Source organism: Choristoneura fumiferana, chromosome 9 (genome assembly GCF_025370935.1).
Source record: "Choristoneura fumiferana chromosome 9, NRCan_CFum_1, whole genome shotgun sequence".
NCBI lineage: Eukaryota > Metazoa > Arthropoda > Insecta > Lepidoptera > Tortricidae > Choristoneura > Choristoneura fumiferana.
In genome coordinates, this window is record NC_133480.1 from 10,234,711 (window position 1) to 10,259,613 (window position 24,903).

Below are 24,903 nucleotides of genomic sequence, written 5' to 3' on the forward strand. Positions count from 1 at the left end.
GATGTATGGGGTCCCTTAGTTACAAAACTATACCGTGGAAATATCGGGATAAAAAGTAGCGTATGTGTTATTCCAGAAGTCCGGCTAATCTACATACCAAATTTCATGCCTCTAAGCCCAGCGGTTGTTATTTCGAGATTTTGGTCCCTATCCCGTGGGAATATCGGAATAAAAGTAGCCTATGTGTTATTCCAGAGGTCCAGCTACCTACATCCAATTTCATGGCTCTAAGCCTAGTTTTTGTTATTTCGAGATTTTTATCCCTTGTTATCCGTGGGAATATCGGGTCAAAAAGTCACTTAAGTGTTATTCCAGATGTCCAGTTACCTACATACCAAATTTCATGACCTAAGCCCAGCGTTATTATTTCGAGATTTTATCCCTATCCCGTGGGAATATCGGAATAAATAGTAGCCTATGTGTTATTTCAGAGGTTCAGCTACCTACACACTAAATTTCATGGCTCTAAACCCAGCGGTTGTTATTTCAAGATTTTATCCCTATCCCTTGGGAATATCGGAATAAAAAGTAGCCTATGTGTTATTCCAGAGTCCAGCTACCTACATACTAAATTTCATTGCTCAAAGCCCAGCGGTTGTTATTTCAAGATTTTATCCCTAGGTATCCGTGGGAATACCGGGTCAAAAGTCACCTATGTTTTATTCCAGACGTCCAACTACCTACATACCAAATTTCATGACTCTAAGCCTAGTGGTTGTTATTTCGAGATTTTATCCCTATCCCGTGGGAATATCGGGATAAAAAGTATCCTATGTTTTATCCAGGTTATAAACTAACTTTCCGGCCAAATTTCATCCAAATCTGTCCAGCCGTTTCAGCGTGAAGAGTAACAAACATACTCATCACTCTCACTCACTCACAAACTTTCACATTTATAATATTAGTAGGATTCCCGATTCGCGTCGCCGTGCGCCTGCGTCGGATTCTTGCTCGGTTATTGTGCGATTTCGTACGCCCAGTAACGCAGGCATTATCACCGCTGTTATTATGTGACAACTTGTTCCTGGCTGTTTTCTTTTATTTGAGCCACTTATCGAGTTGTCTTGATATTGCGTTTTAAGCGCTTGCGCACCGTTTTATTTTATGGTCTTAATTGTTTTTCTCTCAAGTCTCAAGAGTTTAATTTTTAATCATATTCTTATCCCTAAAAACAATCTTTAGAGGATTTGCGAAGGTTCAAAATTCTAGATTAGATCGAGAAATAAATATAGATAAAAGCGTTTTAGAACGAGACTCATAAATACATACGTTTAAAAAAATATAAATTCAATTATCAACCGAATTTTTTTTCGCTAAACACTGGCTGATGGTCTATATTTTCATAGTACCTAATGTGTAGAACATAGTAAATTCAGTGGTTTAACTCACGATTATAATTCAAGAACGGTTCGTCTAGTTTCGATCTTCTCGGAAGATCTTGTGCGGGGGCCCATCGTCGTGAACGCACTCACCTCAAGTAGTCAGATCGTTCCTAACTTGTATTAATCGTGAGTGAACCGTTTTAATTGTGTCATTTTCCAAATATGCCCACGAGAGCTTAGTCAGCAGCGGTTGTCCAATAGGGAATAATGATATAATTACTTGTCAGCGAAAACGGCGCTGGACTACTGTATTGTAAAGAGTAGAAGCACTAGCATAAGGCTGCGTTCCAACCAGAGATGTGCGAGGTTGTGTTTCGAGGCATGTGTTTTTCATGAACCAATAGAAACGCTTCATTTACCTATCCTCGCACAGCACATCTCTGATGGAAACAGCTGAGCGGAGCGAGGCGATATAAATGAAGCGTTTCTATTGGTTTATGAAAAACACATTCATCGAAACACATCCTCGCGTATCTTTGGGGAAACAGCCCTAATGCCACATTCGCTGTAAACGAAAAAATACAACATAATTTTCCTATCAACTTTCACATAATCATACCGCGTACAGAAATGAATAAGCACCGCACACGCACACGGGCGGCGCAATCTCGGAGGGTCACGATCTGCGGTCACGCTCCCACTCCAGCTACAGCTGTAATATGTAGGCAGGTTGTAGTTGGAATTGGAATCGTGGGTAATATACGTATTGTATGTTCTGTGGTACAGTGGCACAAACAGACAATCATAACTATCCAACTTGTATATAAATTAGTTGATGCCCGCGACTAACGCCGTTTTCCGGGATTCAAAATATCCTATGTCATTCCCGGGACTCAAACTATTTGTACCCCGAATTTCATATAATTACATTTAGCTGTTTAGACGTGAAGAGATAACAAGCAAACAAAGAGTTACAAACTTTCGCATTTAAATATTAGTGGGATTAGATACCAAATATGAAGGAGGAAATCTAGATCTTTTTGTGCACATTTCTGCGTGAATCATAGCGTTCTTTATTTATATTCATAAGTAGACTATTTTTTCGTGGAAACACATTAATCATCGTTCCATTCCAAAGTTTTTTAGCCAATTATTAAGTAAGCATTTAAAGAAATAATAATAATCAAATCACTGTCAAACATTATAACAATCTTTTCCACTAAGTAACCAAGTACATAAGCGATAAGACAAATGACGATGGTGTTGGAATAGTTAATCTTGAAAGCAGTTACATTTTTTTTAATAGTTGGACATTTTACTTCCATTTTATTTTCGAAGGCGGGATGACCTGGACGCTTCTTTGCAGCTGGTCAGAGATCGCTCAAGACCGGGTCGAGTGGAGGGCATGGGGGAGGCCTTTGCCCAGCAGTGGGGCACCTCAACAGGCTTATAATAATAGTATTTTACTTCCTTGTCACTTTCAATTAATTGAATCATATAAAACAGTCTGTAAAGCTACCTACGAGTAGTAACCTAATCTTTTCTGTTGCTTGCTGCGACAAAGTACCTACTGACTGAGTAAGCATCTAGGTACTTACTGAGACGATCTTCATTTGATACGGTTCCAGAAACTTTAAAACGAAACATTACAAAAAACCTCAAAGTACAGTATCCTTTGAGTCCAAATTCAATTAACCACCAAAAAACCTGTCGAACATCCAAAAAATAATTACTCTACCCTGATTCCTCGTGGCGTCGATAGATGGCGCCTAATTTGTCCAACTGCGTTTGCGCATCCATTGTGTTAGATTCCTAGAGTACTTAACCAACCGGAGCCGCCAACGATGGGCTTTTCTTTCTATAACAGGGATAAGACCATTAAAAAACAGCGTGTGCTTAAAGTCCAAGTTGGTTCATGTGGTTTCATAATTTAGCTGGTTCCCTTCATAGCGACGTTATTGAAAAGAGATTAATTGATTTGCATTTTCTTACATGCGTCGAGAAATACAGATTTTTTAAATATTCAAACTATTTGAGCAGCTTCATCCCCGTTTCAGAATTCCCTATCCTGCAAGAATTTCACATAATCCAATCTTATTCATTGTCTACATTATAAAGGAAACTCATACAGCATAATCCAAATTGAAACTTTTTAACTCCAAGGATTTATGTTGATGAGACAGTTAGCCAGCCAGGAATTTTACTTCTATATTACACTATCTTTTACCCTGAGCATTGTTTGGGTGAACGTGCATTTTGAGTACTTACCTAAGTAATTCCAACAAAGCGAGGATGCTGCCTCCGGTTGGTTAAATGCTCTAAGTGGTAAATCAAACATGGCGTCTCTAATGGCGTATAGACGCTGACATATTACTTTTTCGACGGTTATATAACTATTATTTATGTTCATTTCTTTGTTTATAGGCATTTGTACGGTATTAAGGAGCTATACGTCCAGGTCGTTGCTTTGACCTTTCGTGGTATATCATTATGGTGTTATTGAATAAGTATTTTAATGTACAAGTTGTATCAGTGCTTCTATGGTTGAAGATTTAATCTTCACCAATATGTGTATTTTGTTCTGTTATTTTTTTCTAATGTTTATTATTGGATTTTGTTTTGTTTTTTTTTGGTGTATAAATTTAACTTACCAACTACATATTTATTCAGGTAGGTATCATAGGGAAATAACTAATAAAATAATAATTTATAAATAATTTTAACTTCATCTCGCACTATTACATCTACATATACATCTCAATACACTGTGGGTTGTAATTGACACGAAGGCTCAATGCGGCTGTGGAACTTCACACATACCACTGTATGATTCCTCACCATATTTTCCTTATTTAATGATATTTTCCTTCACCTTAATGGTAAGTTTAAAAAATAATTCTGCACATACCTAATCCCGAACACTTAGAGGTGCAAGCTTGGGACCGAACTCACGACTAATTCAAACATTCTTTTTGGTGAATTATTCTAGGCAATAACTTGTCTTTAAGAAAGCACAGGTTGAGAGAAAAAATATAAATATCCCTTGCGGCCTTTTACTCTTGAAACATAAAGCTGCATTTACATTTATCTGTCTCTGTGTATTTGTTTCTCTCTCTATAGCTTTGATGCGACACACCACAAGGCGTCACAATACATTGCATCAGATAAATGTGAACGCAACCATAGGCATAAAATGTATGAAACCGATACCGAAATGTGAATGCGGCTTAAGGTGGTACTTAATTTTAAAACTTATGTCGATAGTTATTTAGCGCTGGCTCTAGTCCTAGATTAAGGTAGAGCGAGATTGTCTATACCACTTCGCGCCTCTCAAAAGGCGCCATTAAAATTTTACTTTGCCCTGGAAACTGGAAAATGGAACCCCTTGCTATTTGGCGCTCTTCTTGCTCTACCCCAGGGCTGACGTAGGTACTATATGACTTCGAGAGATAATAACATACCTAGGATAGTCAAGGGATATCCACCGTTGTGGGCACGATGGGCATGCGTGACGACACACTTTCACGGTCTATCGAGATGCTTGGATGGCCAATGTCTTGATGCGCGGAAAAAGGGAAATAATCAAATTCAAGTCGTTCATGCATGAGTCATGATTGTTCATGGGAGAGTTCACGCTCCAACTCGCACTTGACCGATTTTCGGGTGGCTGTGACCACAACCTTTTTTGAGGGTTGGATCCGCGCCTGAGGATAGTAGGTAGGTACGCAATCGCAAAAAAACTCGATTGCTATCGGGAGTTTATAAAAAAAAACCCTGAATGGTCCTTCTGAGACCTCTATCTAGGCCGGTCCTGGGGTAGAGCAAGAGAAGCGGTCGCTCTAGGCGCTAGATGACAAGGAGCGCCACTTTCCAGTTTCCAGTACAAAATAAAATGATGTTGGCGCTTTTTGAGAGGCGCGGAAGCGGTGTAGACAATTTCGCTCTACCTTCATCATGGCCTAGAACCGGCGCTCTAGCCATGCCACAAAAGATTCGTGTTCTAGATATTTCATTATCCTAATTATACTTAGAGGAAAAATAATATGTGACTGAGTGCGTCAACTCGGACATGGTTCCGACAGAATATCAGCGCTGTGACAGCAATGCCTCAGCACTTGTTGAGTCGGCGCCTTTTCGCGGCAATGCCGTGACAACTTAATTTATGCGTTATTTTATTTATTGTCGTTAACTTGGAATGTTTAATTTCATATATTCGTAATGGCATGTTTGTAAATAAAGTTTGTATCTATCTATCTATCCTTATGAACACGCCACTCCAAAACTTACAAATACACAACAGCTAAATTAAAAAAGAGGTTCAGGGGGAAGGGGGAGGACTATGTCCAACAATGGACGTCCTATGGCTGATATGATGATGATGATCTTATAAAAACCACCACACATATTACTATATACACACATAGCTCAAAAGCCGAGTCATGCCGGGCGGCCGAATCAAACTGCGGGAAACCTGCAAGTCACGCGGCCGACCCTCGCGTCAGGCAGCAGTCACGATGCCTTTGTCGGTAGCAAAAAAGTCAGGAGTCAGGGTTGGTGGAGGATTGTCTTTTGTTAATTAAAATTTAGGCAGCCATCTTGGAAATTAAAATATAAATTCGGATCCCGTGATACAGACCCTCCTCCACCTCCACACTGTAAGGCCACACCATTTCAGAATTTGAAGCACATCGCTTAAATACATGCCGAAAAGCAATACATTAAAAAAATCTTTAAAAATCATAAATCAACAACTGTCTCAAGTAGGATGTTCATACTCAGCATAAATATTCTTCACTGGAAGAGGTACCCACACAAAAAAACCCGAGCCCATTTGATGTAAGGGCGACTTACTATGGCTACCCGACTCTATGGCCTTTTTAAAAACGAGGCTGACCTTATGAGGTAGATCTGTTTATTTTGGATGATGGTTTCTTAATGTTTGTCTTAATCTGGCATCAAGTATTTTAAGTGAAACGTAAGTGGATATTTACTAGACAAGCGTGAACTACAGTCGAGTTCATAAACTTTTGAGCAAAAATTTGGACAAAGTATCTGAACTGAACACTTCTCTGTTGTTAACGGCGTAGAAGCGTGCTCAGATATTTTTGATCAAATGTTTGCTCACAAGTTTATGAGCTCGACTGTACCGACAACTGTTTTACCTTGCTACTTCGCTGCCAGCATTGGCAACAGTGGAGTGAAGTTTGTAGGTAGTTCATTGTTATGGACCTCCGCAATGTAAGTGTTTCACTTATCAGGCGTGGTTGTGGCCTATACTTCGTTTTTTTTGCATTAGAAAGAAGGTAAGCGATCTTGACGTGTCTTTTTATTGAAAAAAAAATAAAAAATAATAATAATAATAATAAAACACTTTTGAAAAATAAGACAGCAAATAATAACACTTAGCAAGGACAATAAAATGATCATTTACATGCTTTTGGTATCACTTTGGTATAGGTAGTTACTGGTTTTTTTTAAAGTTTTTCAATAAAGACTCGTCAAGATTGTTTACCCTTTTTCTAATGCTAAAAAAGATGAAGTATAACCTCTGCATAAATATCTATAGGTACTTAATACCTGACCTTCTTGTCATTTTTTAACAAACTTTGCGTTTAAAACCTAGACGTGGTTGACCTGCTTTGTTATTTTGGATTTCATTTCAAAATACTTAGAATTCTTTATTCAATGAACAATTTGTACTTTATAAAGTACATTCGGCCGTTATTCTTGGTGTTAATTAGTCCTTTATAAAGTACGCGAGGACTTAGGAGGATAATAAACAAAAGTGCGGATAGTGATTATAAGATCTTTCCAGAAAAAAAAGGTTTCTTATCATTTTTGATAATTTTTTAATCCCTATGTGATAGATTAAACTGAAATGTGGAAATTGCAAGATCAAAAATTTGAGATTGACAGCAAAAATGATAACCACCACAAATGAAAAAGGTCCGCCAGGGCTCTAAATTTAAATACTGAAGAGCCCATAACTAATCTAGGAAGTAATAACTCTATTGCTTTAAGCCAAGAGACGAGCATTTGAAACACTGAATATGTCTGTAAAACTGAACTGCCGTCTATACACTATTTTACATACACCGATGTTTCGCACGCACGCTCCCTGCGCACGTCGATAAAAGAGGGCGTGCCTTCGCCGCCGCTTTCACCAATCACGGCCCACCGTTCCACGTGTGCGTACAAAACATCCTTTAATGTGTGCCGGGACGTGAGCCAGTGTGCGTAGGCTGTAGTGGCCCCGTATATATGGGCGTACGCAGCGGCGGCTACCGCTTCCACAAAGGTTCCCATATCTTTTATGTTCTTAGATCCTTATCTCGCGGTTTCTTATTTTACTTTTAAGATGGTGGTCTCGAATTAACGGTCGGCCCCATAAACACGCAATAACAAACTTTAATATGCTTGTAATACAAAATAATCTGTGATTTTTATTACATTTTCAGTGCTAATAGGTTGTTATAGATCCGGAGATAGTGGACTATAATTTTTCGGGTCGAATTATTCATGAATCATGTTGATTGAATTGTTAATTGGTCTTGATTGTTCATTAGCATTTTCTATGTGAACTTGAGTTTTTAGTAGACTTAAGGTCTACCCGCCTACCTACTATGTTTCAGTTGAGTATAAAAATTGATAAGGATAATTGTATGAGCGCCAGAAATAATGGGCAATTCCAACACAATGGCTCACAAATTTTACCTATAGTGTACCTACCTACCTCACCTACATAAATTTTATGGTGAAAAGTTAATACGATGTAAGTAAACCTATTGACATTACAAAGTAAAAAGTAATGTATTTCGTGCTGTGTAAGTAGGTTTATTTTAGACGGAAATTAGACTTAAATTTTCTATTTTACAAACATTACTTTCAATTACATTACACACGAGAAACGGAAAATAATTGGTACCATTTCAAATAAAGAAGCCGCAAACTTCGTTTTGAATTTCCGCAGATCAAAGTCCCCGTTCCACGTTTGAAATTCAACGACAATAAAAGGCCCGTTTTCCCGCCAAAATTCGATTAGGGACGTCGACCGGGACAAAGGAAGTCGTTTATTTGGGGCGGTTTAAAATTGATTTTAAAATTGGGGCGTGCGTTTGCTGGTGCCAACTGCCAATGGTGCTGGCATAAAATATTGTTCGATTTTTGAATGACGAATGTTTTTTTTCACGGGAATATTTTAATTTATGTAAGGTAACGGCGCCTATTACCGGGGGTATCGAAATCGACGGCCATCACCGCGGCAATTTAAATACGAATTTTATAACCAAACCGATAGATTTCTTAAAAAAATATATTTTACAAGACAAAAGCTTATTTAGTCGACTCACGTATCTATTAGCGCTAGTGTATGTGAATGAATCAAACATCTCGCAATTCGTGATTTTCCGAAATGGCACCGACGGAAGAGGATTTGCCATACTAACGCGTGACACCACATACAAGCAGACTCGAATCTTATTTAGTGTTTTACAAAATATTTATGGCAATTGAACTAATGTTATGGTTTTTAAATGGCTTTATAGTTTTTTGTACAAGTTCTGAATACTTTTTGTACATTTTTGGCCCGGAAATACGATTAAAATGGAAAATAAAATACAGCGGCGATAGGCGCCATTTTAACTGTTGATTGTAATACCGTGGTATATCACGGTAATAGTTAAAGTGGTAGTTTTGGTTCTTCAAGCTTTATTTTTGGTATAAATTATCGTTTATATAATTTGTTACTGTTATTCCAATCTTGATCTATTCACGCTTTTAAAAAACTATTTCCGTGGTATGAAAAGTATTAACAAACTCTTAATTTTTAGCAAAAAAATTAATACTGAATTTGTAGTTTCTATAGAAACCGTTATTTTGCCAAGTTGTTTAAATATTGCGATGAAATTTTATATTTACTTACCAGTTATGTAATTTTGGTTATATGCCAAGGATGTAATAAGTATATTTGATTTGTAATTCAAACACAACTCTATCCTATAGTTTTTATAGGTCGGAATTAGATTTTGCAATACTCCAAATTAAGCCAATTAACGATGGTATGATCGCATAACCCTCGGTAATAGAATGTTTGGGAATCTATTACCGACCCATTCAATTGTCTTTTGGGTCGGTAAATGGTTCTTAAAGAAGTCCCTATTACCGAGTGACATTTTATTTTCTGTTAAAATAATTCACATTTAGGGTACCGTAAGTACAGATTTTTTTGATAAAGTTGTGACTTTTACTCAGCATGCATACATCAAACTATAACTGGTGGCATGAGCATAATAAAATACAATGGGCTGGATACACTATTCGAATCATACTTTAGTTTTTATTTAAATTTTCTCAAAAAATATTTGATGTACAATATATTATACAGAACCAAAGCCATTACCCTTTTTTAATCCCTCGGTATTAAGTTCCAAAACATGTGTTGGGTTCCTTTTACCGATGGTAGAAAATTGCCGTTTTTAAATACCCTCGATAATAGAAGCTCAATTCGCGGTAATGGAATCACAGCCTGTCCATTACCACGGTAATAGAAGATTTGGGTATTTTGATTTCAATAATTATTTTATCAAATACTAATAACTAAAACGAGCCCAAAAAGTTAAGACACTGAAAGTTCAATAAACGCTCTTAAATAAAAAAAATATTCTCGTTTGTTAAGGAGCTTTGATACCCTTAATTTTTGGGACTCATTTGAAAACTTCCTTAAGTACCACGGTAATAGGCGCCGTTACCTTAGGTACTTTTTTCAACGAAGATTCATCGAATTGATACTGGTAGTACTCAAGGTCGTTTGCTTTACAAAAAAATACGTACTCGACATACAATAGCTCCGTCAGGGCTCAGTGTTGCCACAAAACAGAACAGATGAGCTTTTAAATAATTTAAAACAAAAACCGTCACCCATTTTATAATGTTTACAAACACTCCCGGTATTTATCTAGCACACCGATCTTCCACTTACCGAGCTAAGTGGGAGTGTAGTGTTGACCGATTGTAAAACAGAGGGTTAGGAGGGCCCTTGGAGTCCGGACGCTTTGCGCTCGAGGGCTTGTGCAAACTTGAGCTCGCTCTGGGACTGGAGTCGCTGTGAGAAAAATATGATGGGGTTTAAATGTTTATCTTATTATAATTCTGAATTTCGTTGCAGTAGGTATATATATAGGTAGGTAATGGTTACTAGAGTACGACATTAAACCGCAGAAAATGGATTTAAAATGTAGGAACCAAAATTTCACATGCGAAATTGTTGCCATGTTCAAACATTTTATGTCAAAAATTCAGATTTTCTAATTAAATTTCTGCTATTTCAACCTCATGTAAGGGACGCTATGACTTATGTTTATAAACGACGAGACGAAAAGATATTAAGGTCAGTTAGATAAATAATAATAAACATTTAAACAATAATAATTTGAATATTTGGAAGTACAGCAGTCCCTTAGAAAATTCAACTGTGGTACACTCCGTCACATTAAAAACACTCGAAAACTAAAGGTAACTTTAAATTACGAAACTTTACACGCTATAGGTACTCAGTGTATATGTTGTGGACCAAGTGATAAATCCGTCATTTTTCATAATGCCCGGGTATTATGAAAAATGACCAATATGAGCCATATAGCAATTTCATAAAAAGCTATTCAATTAATTAAATGTCCCGGGAATTATACATAATGTCTATCCCCTACCTATTGGGCAAAGTAATAAAAAAAAACATGTTTCAGTGCTATTATTTTTATTTTTACATAAAAATTCAATTAATCTGTTAAATATCTATTAAAAAGTAAGTTATATTAATGGTAGAATTCAATTCTGGCACTCGCACATTCGTGTAAACACTTAAGCAAAGTGTCGTCGTCTATTTGAGCCTTAAAGCAAGACTTAAATAGGTATGTACCTACCACCACAACACCAGTAGGTACACTCACGCCAACTTTTTATTCCCACTCACTAACATCGTAGCGTAACATAATTATATTTCCCCAAATCTTTTTATCATGAAAGCCGCTTAATTTGGCTTGTTTCCCGCACAATGACTTGCACGAGGAAACGCAAGTCAGACGGTTGGCAAGATTAATATGCTGTTCTAGTGAATTCATTCCGTTATTTCGGTCGGCAGCTTTGAGGTGGCATAGTGGAGGTACAGTTTCAAAGCTGATGTAACGTATTTAGTAATTATACGGTGTCTCAGGCCATTTTTATAAGGTTTTTTTATCTAGTAACTAAGTGAACTTTATCATGAGTTTTTTTCAAATCTTGCAAGTCTAATTTCACCGATTTGTAGTAATTGACTTAAAATTTAGTATAAATTAAATAAATTGGATGACAATGCAAGTAGATACAGTCATTAAAAATACTTATTGAAAATAAACAGAGACAGCATCACATTTATCTGTCACATAGAATTTAATAATGAGCGGTGAAACAAGCTCTTAGGCTCGTGGCACTGCCAACTTAATCTCAAAGGCTCCAAGCGATTAGCTATCCAGGCCGTTTTTCTTCAAAAACAAAAGCGTTCCTATTTTGAAATGAAGATCCAAGATCCGCTCCACCGCCAACTTCGCTGTCAATCGACATCGCCAAATTCAAATTTGAATAAATAAATTGGTAAAGCTTTTAGGGTTGTCAGTTTATTTTCGCATTTCTACCGCACAGACAAGCTCATCTCGTGGCATGACAGATGTTATGTGGACGCCCTGCGCCGCGGGCGAGGCAGCCGCTGCCAGAGCTGAATAAAAAAAAAACTTCACCGTGTGTGTGAATTTCGATTAGAGAATTGTTCTTTCTTGTTGTTATGAGGTTTAGATAATATATTTGTAAGTAAGGGCTCTAGAACTTTATAAACACATTCTTACGGTACTTAGGAGTACCTATCCCATACTGGTGACCTTTTCTGAAATATTTTGTTTGTGACTTTGCACATCATTACAAAAATGGTCATATACAAGTTTTCATGCGACATGTTTTAATGATAAAATAATTATCTTGTTTACTTACTTTTCTTATTAGGTAAATGAAAGCGTGAACTGTCACAGCAATTAGTCTTATATATTCATTTAAAGCGCCAAAAGAACCCGTTTATTAATTAGTTTGACGTACTCAAGGTTTGTCTAAATATACAAAGAAAAATAATTATCTTAAAGCATTCCAACGGGAGATAAAATTTTCGCTGAATAAATAGAGATGAAAAAATAATGGAACTGTACCAACATCAAACATAAATGTTCTTTGCCAGCACAGTATAGTTAATGCAGTAGGTAAACCTAAAGACCGGAGCAGCTGTCTGTTCGTCTGGACGGTCAAGACAGCCGCAAATATTTTATAACTATGACCCCTGATGTTTGTCGAGGGTAAACGATTTTCGCACTCTACCAGGGGCCCCTGTTTCATTCGAGTCAAAAGTGAGATTTTTTTCAGCCAGTACATTTAAATATATTTAAAACATTTGAGAAATGTTCGCACTGCTATTTTTTTAACGCGATTCCGTCTGCTGATGCGATGCTGTCTTAATCCTGTCGGAACTTTGCGGATACTAGGATAAAGGTAGCCTAACAATAGTGAGAAGAATCTAATGGTTCTTTGAGACTTAGTACGAATATTGTGACACTGAATCAGAAAGTTATACCTTTTGGCAGCATCGCCATTTTTCATCAGGTTTGATAGTCCAGAATAGTTTTTCATAATAAAATATGCATTTTTATAACAAACATTTTTGCTTTATTTCGCTTCTGGGCAGATAGAACTAGATTACATTGATAGATGTTAAAGAGTGGTTGGAAAATACTATCATTAATTTTAAACCATGAAATAATTGGAATTTACGGACAGAGTGACTGACAAAGAGACTGTAATAGGAAAACAGAGCAAAAATGTCCTCAAAAGTGCGAAAGTCTGACTATGCCATGGCCTCTGACTTGGAAAATGTTAATACAATACAATAACTCTTTATCGCACACCAACACATAGCAAGCAGTACAGAAAACAACACGCACCTTTAAAATTTGACTGAAATAATTCGAAATTTTCTCATTTTGAAATCCAATCATATTGTATTTAATTTAAAGTTTATTTTGGAAATGTGAATGTTTTGAATTGTTTCAGTTTAATTTTAAAGGTGCGAACAGGACTTTTGTAGACGTATTTCTCAATTGTTCCCTTGAGGAGGCTCCAAATGATTTAGCCTTAGAAGGCAGTAGTTATTATGTTGCTTTTTTATGTACCTACTACCTACTCAATATCATATTTATATAACCGCAAGAAAGACATTTCGTTTTTGTTTTATTTGACATCGACGAAAATTAGAGTCATGAAGTTTTCGTTTTAGTTTAAAGAATATTTGTTCGAGTTCCTATAGTTCCGCACACCAGCATCGCTTGTAACTTTTATACAAGTAGGTACGAGTAGGTAGGTAAGTAATTGTTTTTGCGGCTAATTCCATGTTCTTTGGGGGCGCAGAAATTGCGTTTTTATTTAGTTTAAGGGTGCGGGATTGCTTTTTGATGGGTTCAATTGAATTTGAAACCGTTTAAAGGGTTCTAGTTATGAATAGTTATCTTGCTGTGATGGGAAACTAATTTATTTAGCTCTTCGAAATGCAAGCGAAATGTATAATAGCAACTCTTTTCTATTAGGTACATAAGTAAATAATTAAATAAACAAATATCACGGGACAATTCACACCAATATTGACCTAGTCCCAAAGTACCTAAGCGTACATGAATTTAGATAAAGGTTGTTTGAAGCAAGAGCTACTATTTTTTCTTATTTTTGTATACTTTTATATTTATTTACTTACAATTTTAGCATTTGATACCTACAAAGAGGCGAAATAAAAGATTTCAGACTTTTTTTATTGGTTGTGCTATAAGAGCTAATGTACCTTTGTACCCAAATTTTTAGAACCGGCAGTACCATAGGTAGGGGCCTTCTGGTAAGTATATTATAGGTTTTTCGGTTCCGGCAGTTTCCAACCAATTTCTAAAAATAACTGTAGGTATCTTTAAATTGCGTTGACTCAAAGTTTGCTGAGTTTAATTTTTTCACTACCTTAGGGAGTAGGTATCAGACCTTAGTACCTATTTCATAGACGGACAACAAAGCGATCCTATAAGGGTTCAGTTTTTTCCTCTTGAGCTACGAATCCTTATAAACAATATTCTAAATAGTTTCTTTATTATCTTTATCTTATCTTATTATATTTATATTATCATTATCTTTATAAAATGTTTGTTGACTAATCAACAAATATTTAAAATTGCGTTGCCCATTGCTTACCTTGCAATTTTCTCTGTGTACTACCTGTTTCCTGTATCGCTTGCAATTGTGGTAGGTATACAATAAAGAGTCGTTGTACCGTATTGTATTTTATTTAAAAAATTGTACTGAATTGACTGAGAATTCTAAACTTAATCTATCTATCCTTGTTCCAGCGGACTCGTTGCTAGGCTCAGGCACGGACGATGAGGAAGAAGATGAATCCCGCGCAGCCAACAACGCCAGCAGTCCCGCGCATGCGCCGCACCCAGCCTTACACTCAGAACTATCCCTCAACGGCGACACTAAACCACACGACGATTCGGAGGACCAGGTGAGTGGTCTACAACCGATCACAAAGTCATAACTGAACTATAAATAGTTACTTTGCTCACCCGCGATCTTACTATAGGTACGTCTATGCAATAAATAGTGTAGTGTTGTGGTGGTGATAGTTAGCATAGTGTAGAGTAGAGGTGAGACGTACTAGGCAAAACGCGGACTGAGTCTTGCGAGTACGCGTCCACAAAAATACTAGATCCAAAGACTAGGTCCACGAGTATCTACGAGTACCTACTTAACTCAATTGACTCATTGCGTAAACAAAATTATTCCCGTAAATGCGCTCCCGTAATTGCGTATAGGTACACTGTATAGTAGTTTTAGTAGTTTTACGAATATCGAACTATCAAATTCACGTCACAGTTCAGTCTTCACACTTTATATTTGTTTATTTTAACTTATATTAAATACCGACTAAAAACCTCGTTCATACTTTATACAGGCTTAGGATTTTCAGCAATTTTTATAAAATTTTCATTTAAAAAGTGTACATAAATGCTAGTTTTCAAGTTGGCGGAACGTTGTCAGCCGCTGTACTCCTAAATACTCGTACGCTGAAAGAATCGCGGGCGGGAATGCGTACTCACGCGTCCAAGCCAAAACCTATTCCAGTAAATACGTCTCACCTCTAGTGTAGAGTAGATGCGGTGAACAAAATTTGAATTCAATATTTTAGACTTGCCTTGATTTTAGAGCCCTGTACCGAAATATCGAGCTGCTCTAAAATCAAGGTATGCGGAACAAAACCCGTATTTAATTCATAAAATTTGAATTGTGAAAGCATATGGATATATTGTCTGTTCATCGATGTTGATTGTCTGTCACCTTCGCTGTATCCCACAGATAATACTGATTTCAATCGTACACCGGGGAAACTAAATCGAGTACCAGGGTGGGATCATTTCATAATAAATTCTGTTATGATTTCTTTGGCAAATGTATGTAAATCAAATGACATCAGTAGCACGAAGGTACCCTGGTACGCGATTCAATTTCTTCGACTGTATTTACACTACAATTTGGTGTTAGAATAATATCGAGTATCTTCACTTTTGCCTTCTATACCCAGTCAACTATTTTAAATCAAAATAAAATGTATTGTATGGGAATTGAAGTTTTCCGTTTCTTAAATTTAAATTTCCTATATTTCTTGTGAAATTTTCCAGAAATTTCCGAGATCTTTCTTAACTTTTTGGAAACTTTCTGCAACGAGTGCGCCAAAGTTCATATAAAAAAGCAAATTCGATTATTGAAACTTCGAAAATGTATTTCATACAATTTTACATCCTAATGATCATTATACATTTTTATTTTAAATAATAATCATTGGAACTGCGAATTTATTATATTCATAATGTCATTCGACATAAATACCTCTATTACTACAATTTATGAATAATTATATCATTATTCAACATATCGATTTCAGGCAAGACATTTGGTATTATATATATTTTGAAACATACATTTGTTTATTCCTAAATGCAAGTAAATGCAAATTAAGGAACTAAAAAAAAAAAACTCACAAAATCTAAATGCTGCCAAAAATGGGTTAGATTAGATTAGAACTGCGACCCTCACGGAACCGAAATCTTGACAGAAAAGTGGGTTAGTTTAGGTTAGAACTGCAACCCTCACAGAACTGAAATACTTCCAGAAAAGTGGGTTAGGTTAGAACTGCGACCCTCACAGAACCGAAATCCTGCCACAAAAGTGCGTTAGGTTAGGTTAGAACTGCGATGATTATATGAAATAAGTTAATTAAGAAATTCTCCCAAATAACATTATGGGTATAGATAAAATCTCAGTATTGACATTATGAGTAAAAAAAAATCGAAATATGTATCATTATGAACAATGTAGGTAGTAGTAAAAATAATTACTTATTTTAAAAATATATAACAAATAATTTACGGAGAAATGATGATTATGATTACAAAGCGGTATTATTATAAACAATCGAATAAAAAAGTTGCACATCTGTACAAACCAGTTGCCGTATATGTCTAACGCCCGGGCGATCACATTCACCATCTCTTTCTACACTTATCCTATACCGTGTGACAGAAAGAAGTGATGAAAACGATTGTGATTCCAAATGTGATAGAAAATAAGGCCTCAGGCTAAATAACTAAATGTTGTTGTTTTTTTCAACAACCATCAATTTACTGACAAAAAAACCCGCATAATCTAAAGACTCTCCAACGTAGAACATACCTACCGCTCAAGTCTCAACAGCACCCGACCACATAGTCGCATTCAGTTGTTTTTCTTCCCCTCGCAGGGCTCTCTCGACGGAGACACGGAGACCAGAGACTCCCAGGCGGAGAACAAGTCTCCAGACGACGGGAACGGGGGATCCAAGAGACGGGGGCCACGGACCACGATAAAGGCAAAGCAGCTGGAGATACTGAAGTCTGCGTTCTCTCAGACACCGAAACCTACGAGACATATACGGGAGCAGCTTGCGAAGGAGACTGGACTGCCCATGAGAGTTATACAGGTATGTTATTTCCACTTGAACAGTTGAACACTAGTGTGATTGTAAGATCGCTTTCACATTGGCGCTAGCAGTGTGGCAGTTTTATAACCGATGGACGCAATTTTCGGGAAAATTAAAGACACTATTGCAACAACTTTTGAAATGGTCACAGTGATACGTCAAGTGAAGTCAAGATTTAATCCTGTAGTTTTCGTTTTTACAGAAACAGGATAGTATATTTTCCTAGGTCACATTGCAAAAATATAAGGATAAGTCATAAATTCATAATGATTATTTAATATTTTGTAATGATTTAAGATTAAAAAAAAACATTTATTTCAGACTCGAAGAATCCATATCGTGTTAGTAAAAACACAATTTAAAAACTAGATATTAGTAATATAGATAAAGTAGGATGAAAGAAACATGCGAATGGGAAGAAAATGGCAGGCACCTATTATATTTGACAAAAATGTATTTATTATTTTGCCCCACCCGTCACAATACCAACCCAGTGCTTAAGTATAGGGCAGTCCATACATCCAGCACACATCTCCAAGATACCGTTAAATACATAATATATGCCATGCTATGCCGTAGCAAATGCTTTGTTAATGAGTTCGATATTTCGATGCATCTACCAATGTTAAGATTACGGGTAGACTGTAGAATTTGTGGAGAATTGGAATATCGCGCGTTCATAAAACATATCATGTAGCAAATATATATATTGACTATTTAACCAAAACCAACCAACTACCTACCTTTAAACGAGCAATTCTTGTATGGGTATATATATATATATAATCAGAATCTGGGAAACGGCTCCAACGATTTCAATGAAATTTGGTAGGGGGGGTTTTCGGGGAAGACAAATCGATCAAGCTTGGTCTTATTTCTGGGAAAACGCTTATTATCGAGTTTTAGCCCGAGCAAAGATCGATCGCCCAGGTACTTCTAATAAAAGAGTAAAACGATTCGATATCAAGCAAGCTGGCTGCAGTTAGTTAACATTGAAACCACGTTCTGCTTCGTACTTACATAACTTACAAACTTCTCATTCGTTTATCGAAAAGTCGTGTTATTTCAACTATTTACTTAATCTTTTTACGACATGTTTCGTTCGAAGCGCCAAACTCAATTACGATTCTCAAAGCTTAGCCGAAATCGATTATATTCATACAAAACCTGTCGCACAACAGCGTCCGTAGCTTTTATTCTGAATAAAGCATCCGTTCCACACAAGCTTGCTAAGAAAGAGGCATATGCTTTGAATCTGCGAGTTTTCATTACACATTTTCTATAGAGTCGGAAACTGAAAGCAATTTCTGTGTGTACTTAAATAGAGTCACTAGCTTTAAGGTAGCATTGAAGGTCTATTAGTTGACATAGAAACTTGGATTTTAAATGCATCTTAAATCAATATTTTCACTATGAATTATTGTACTTTCCAAATAATGCCATGATACTATTACTAGAGAGAAACTAATTGGAAACTATTAGGTGCAATTTAATCATTTGATTCAGTCTGCCTTCGAATTTGACTAATTTTAAGTGTTTTCTATAGAAACAATTAAAAATACCGACACAAATACTTAAACAAATCGTTCTAACGTTACAAATGGCAACACTCTGTCATGGCGGCTCGCAAATTGAATATCGCGCGTTCACGACGTGACAAATATCCTTATTAACGAACGCACCCGATCTAAACAGAGTTTTATTTTTGAACCTACCTTTATTTATGACGGTGTTAGTAAAATGTCATATTTGAAAAAAGAATCCTGTACTGAAAATTAGCTGTCAATCAGTAACCCACGTCATTGAGAAGAAATAGTAATTCAATTTAATCAAATGTACTACTGTATGCTTAGATAGGTATTGTATGTGATAAAAAATTGTTTTATTTATAAATTCATTTATAAAATTGGGTTGAATCGTTATATCGATCAAGCGTGAAAATTATGAACCGCACTAATCTAGCGAACAACTTTCTCAAGGTGATTCAAAAACATCTAAAAATTTCTAAACACATGGAAGTCGATTCTCCCCGACAACAGATGTCTGCCGAGATCCGTCTGTCCGTCACGCTTTTTGCTCCTTCCTCTTTGTTTCAGTTTTTGTGCGTTTCCTAACGAAAAAATACGTTTTTACCGCGGTACTTGAATGTTTGTAAACGTGGACAGTAAGAGTGACTGCACTATTGGGATTCATTTTGTTTTAAAACGTCCGACGGTAATTATACCTTCAGTAGTGGGGTCAATCCACAATACGACAGTTTGTTTACTGTCAGTAGACGTTAATTACGTATTTAGATATACATAGGTACATATTACGTGGGATTTTGCATCAATCTTTATAATTAAACTAGCTTTTGCCCGCGGCTCCGCCCGCGTGGTATTCGGTTATCGCGCGCTGTTCCCTCGGGAACTGTGCATTTTTCCGGGATAAAAAGTAGCCTTTGTCACTCTCGGGCCCATAAACTATCTCTATGCTAAAAATCACGTCGATCCGTCGCACCGTTACGGCGTGAAAGACGGACAAACATACAAACACACTTTCGCATTTATAATATTAGTATGGATTTTCTGTTTTATTCTATGTCATAATCATGTTGCTTCTATTTGACATCAAACTGTGTCAAAAGAATCGCAGTCCAAACATTAAATGTACTTTTTAATTATGTATAGGTACGTAAAGGTAAAAACGTCAGAGAAAAGGTCGATTTATATCTAATTTTTACAACATAACATATTGTACTTTTTCAACGTGTATAATATAAATACAAAAAAGCACGATAAATAAATAAATACACTAGATTCTTAAAATAGGCAAACACGAACACAAAGGGTTGCAAGTAAAAAAAAAAGTCAATGCGTTTATTTGTTGTAACAGATATTCACAACGTTTAACACTCAACAAACCAAAAACAAATATTGTTCAACCAATAATGCCAACTATGTTAAGTGGGTTCATAAACAACTTTTTTCATTTTTTTTGCCTCCATTCGTCAAGTCTCGCCAGATCGCGCGTGTCAAATGCTTCTGCCACCACATGTGGGTAACTGTAAAAGTTTTTCTGCCATAATCCGGTGTTAACTAGTGAATACCGGTACAGCGTTTGAACATGCCGCATGCCGAGAGGAAAATCGATTATGCATAGTATTTAGCTGTCGTTGACTAATTTGCTCTTGTTTTTTGCGGACGGGTACATAGGTATAAGAAGAGGATAATTTTGTAACGGTTTGTAATTTAACGTTGTGTACACATAGTGAAATAAACCCGATTAACTCACATCTTAAATCGAGCTTAGCTCGATATCATCAACATCATCCCCACACATGCACAATGCCTGCTCACACAATGAAAAGGCTTGGGCCATAGTTTCCATGTAGGAAGTCCGAAATGGGAACTTCACTTTACACACACCATTGAATTGCTTCGCAGGCTATGCAGTTTTCCTCCCGTTTTCCTTCACCATAAAGCTCTTGGTAAATTTCAAATGTAATTTCGCAAACGAATTTCGAAAAAATCAGAGGTGCTAGCCGGGGTTTGAACACCAGGCACCACGGCTACGTGCTGTAGCTCGACATGTTTCTGGTGAATTGGTAGCCCTGCCTGTCGCAGCTGCCGTGGCGTGTGATGTGCTCCGTGAGGAAAGGCTACGACTTAGCCCGAAACTAATCGAGCTAAACTCGATTTAGTACGTGTGTTAACCGGGTTTATTTAACTATGTATATAAGTCACGTTAGTTTCATGTTTTAAGTTATGTACACATGTAGAGTCAGTCAATGAAAAAAGTAAATTGTTAGTTTTGAGATCGATTCCTACTGTATCTGCGTTAATAAAAGCGTGGATACGCTTAAAGTCAAATACCTCGTGTCCTGTTGACAAAGCGTTAATTAAATCCCGTCCAAGAACGCAAATAGAACCTGAAAATAAAACTATTAGCTACAAATTACAATCAGAGCAGGAAGACGTGTCAAAATAACAAGACGACGCCGCGCCGCGTCATCACCCGAGCGCGAAGCGACAAAAAGTTAGATATTTTAATAAGTTCATATATCGTAATTCCTCCCGCGTGACGGTCCTGTCACTACGAACGACTCGCCCTTATTGGCTCATATATGGATTGCAGAGGAAATAATGACAAACTTTTAAGCCCAATTTACACCGCGAGCGGAGCGGGCTCCGTACAGACTCAGTTTAACGTACAACGATCCGGCTGCCTGAAAGTACTTAGTTACTCCGAATCGATGTAAATTGTACGTTCCGTTAGCGGTGGAAACCGTGTTTTACCGGGTAAAGTTGCAAAAGTGTACAGCTTTAAGCGGTAAATAATAGTTCTAAATCTCTACAGATTGGCGCTAGAGTAGCAAGATATTATCATTAGTAATTGATGTGAGAAAACGTAGGCGGCGATTTAATTACCGTGATCTGTCAAAAACATTATTGAGCGATGTTACTGTGTTTGTCGTCATAAAGCTTTATTTAAACCCCTTGCTGCTGCAGCGCCGCCTGTTAAACACTTCGACGGACACTTTTGCATAAGGGCTTGTGCTCCTGCGCTCTACTTATATATCCGAATATGAAAAAAATATGAGCCATTTAATTTGATGGCTCACAGTAATTATTTCAAGGTTGCCAGCAATATACATGTTTTGAAAATAGATTTGACAGATAGATATGACAGGTACTGCTTGCAAGTACACATTTCTTAAGGCGCGGTTGATAAAACGAAATGTGAATACCTTTACGCTTTGCATTTATGTGCCGTCATTTCATTTAACATGTCTAATTTACTTTGGATACTATGACTGAATTACTTCGCAATAATGTAACGAAAACGGAAACAACACATACTCGTACGTGTATTTTCATAATTTTTTTTAACACTGCATTTATTACATAAAGTTTAAATACCTTTACAAACAAGGTATTTAAACTCACTTAACGAAAACACTTCATTTTAGGTACTTATATTACAGTCAATACACAATTACGTTATAATTAAGTAACAATTGAAAATTGTTTTTTTCCAATTTATGTAATTATGATTGTGTGTGTTTCCAGTAACAAATAAACGTTTTATCTATCTATCTATCTCAAATTCTAACGATTTCTAAAACTGAACATTTTTCCTCTCTATAAAAATGTAATTATGCGAACGATGCGCAAAAACTACCGTAGTACTTTATTTTAAAACCATCAATCAATAAACCCCGCGAAGTTATTTTATGTCATTTATCATTCGCTCCGAAATTTCTTTCGTCCTCAAGGGAACCACCTGTTCGGAACCAGCTCAGGACAAAAATAGGGTTATGTTTAATGAATTCATAACGATTATTTCGATGTCGTAGTGTCATCGGCGTAATTACTTTTTACAAATTACCTTATTACTCAAGGAATATTCAACGCTCGTATAAAATTAGCATTTTTAATAAAATGAGTAAACATTTATCATCATTAATTATAGAATCCTTGTTGCCGCGAACCAGGTGGCAAATGACGGTCGTTTTAATTATGATAGTAGAGTAGAGCATTGACCGTTTTTGATAGACAGAACTAAATCATAAGATTATTTTATGAACTGATTTAAAGACATCATGCGATTCTACATTAATTTCTTCCAAGGAAAGTAAATTGCAGTAAATTTTACTGATAAGCTGCCGTTAAAGTCCATTGCAACACATGAGGATGTATTCCACAGAATAATAAGTACCTATCATTTTTTGTTCAATTTTAAATCTTAACTCTACCTCTTACTAAAGTGCATCTTCATCTTAAAAAAACACTCAAATTTACAAGATAGCTTTTAGTTTTCAGGCATCCGAAACTGCTGCACATGTCACCATTTGATCGATGACTAGATAAAAACAGTTAGCGACACGCTATTATGTCACTACTGAGTTGAGACGTCCTGATTAATGTCGTGTGTGGCTGCCTTAATGCTCTATGAGTAGCTTCATAGTCTGTGGCTGTTATTTGTCTATGCCTCTGGTTCATCAGAGGTGAATGGACGGATGACACATTATTATTTCTGATGTAATAGTAGCTATTTTAGATTGTCGATTTTTGTAGAAAAACTGGCCAAGGGCGTATTGGGCCATACGCATTGCAGGCTGTGTAGGGTTCCGTACTAATATGTATTTATGCGTCTGTTTATACGCCTTCATGCCAAAAGCGCTGAACGGATTTGGATGAAATATGGTACCTATGAAAGATAGCTACACTTCTAGTATAACACAGAAGTTAATTTTTAACCCTATATTCCCACGGTATTGGGATAAAGTCCCGGAATCTCAACAGCAAGGTTTTGTTAGAGACACGAAAATTGACTCGTGTTTTTTTTTTTTACATTGTTCCTCATTTTACTAAAAAGATATGACGGCATATCATTATAAAGTCGCTCCGAATCCTTTTGTAAGTTTTTAAACTGATCAGAAACCGCCTAATGCAAATTAAATATGGAATGACATCGATACGGGAATCATAACGTTAGTTTACTGGGGGCTACTACGATATTCGAAAATCAAAGTTCGTATCGCCCCTCTCACTCTCGTTTTAAATAATTTAAGCGTTAGCGGAACGGCAAGATACGAAGTTCGAATTTCGCACTTCGTAGAGGGTCTGCGCCGGCGCCGACCGACGTGATCCAATTCATTTGCAGACTCTGAATTGCCGGAATAAAGGTGCCAATGGCCCCGGACCCAGCGTTTCACGTTTCAACCAAAATCCGAAAGGAACATTTACCTTCATTTATTATGAGAAAAGACCTTGTTTTTAAAAACTACCCAAGTGCGTGTCGGGACTCAAACAGTGTAGGGTTCCTACTAACATGCTACCAATATTAAGTTCTGATCAAGTGCCAAATACTCGTTAACCTGTAAAACCTGCTAGGTAGATAAGTGATAGTGTTCCTTTTCAATTCATTAAATACAGTGTATAATATATAAATTTTGATTGTTAAATCACAAACTCAATACCTATATGGAAACCGCAAAATGTAACAGACAAATTTTAAGAAATGTGTTATTGCAGTAATTAGTTATTTGACGTATATAAATAAGAAGACGTTAGATTTATTAACTTATTGCATGGTATACTGACAGGCTATCTTGATCGGGCCCTCTTTATATTTCCTTTATTGAAAGCTAGCAATGGTACATTTGCTACATGCGTGCGATCCTTTACGTCGTTTCTCCGTTTATTATGTAAAAAAACATTAAAATCTGTCAAATTGGGTGAGCAATCAAGGGTGAGGTGAGCACAGAGCTGAATGAGCCATCGGCCGGCCATTTCTCATCTTTTAATGCCGGTCGGCAACTTTGAACTGTCCCAAATACTATAACTCTCAGGAGTTATGAGGCAGCGGGATAAAGCGCGTGTGACGCGGCTTTACTGCCCGACCTTACCCGAACCCCGCCGAGGTTTTACGACAAATTGTCCCATACACAATCCCGGGCTAATTCGTCGATTGTCCTATAAA

The 24,903-nt window shown here is 36.7% G+C and overlaps 1 protein-coding gene across 1 annotated transcript in view; it reads left to right on the forward strand.

Annotated features, from left to right (window-relative positions):
- The first annotated feature begins 7,553 nt into the window (after positions 1-7,553).
- The window catches only part of LOC141431236 (LIM/homeobox protein Lhx1-like), a 37,663-nt gene continuing 20,313 nt past the window's right edge, over positions 7,554-24,903 (forward strand). Inside the window, exons 1-3 of the mRNA XM_074092323.1 lie at positions 7,554-7,620; positions 14,768-14,925; positions 17,218-17,436. Coding sequence (XP_073948424.1) covers positions 7,584-7,620; positions 14,768-14,925; positions 17,218-17,436 — 414 coding nt within the window. The 5' untranslated portion in view covers positions 7,554-7,583. The remainder of the gene's footprint in view (positions 7,621-14,767; positions 14,926-17,217; positions 17,437-24,903) is intronic.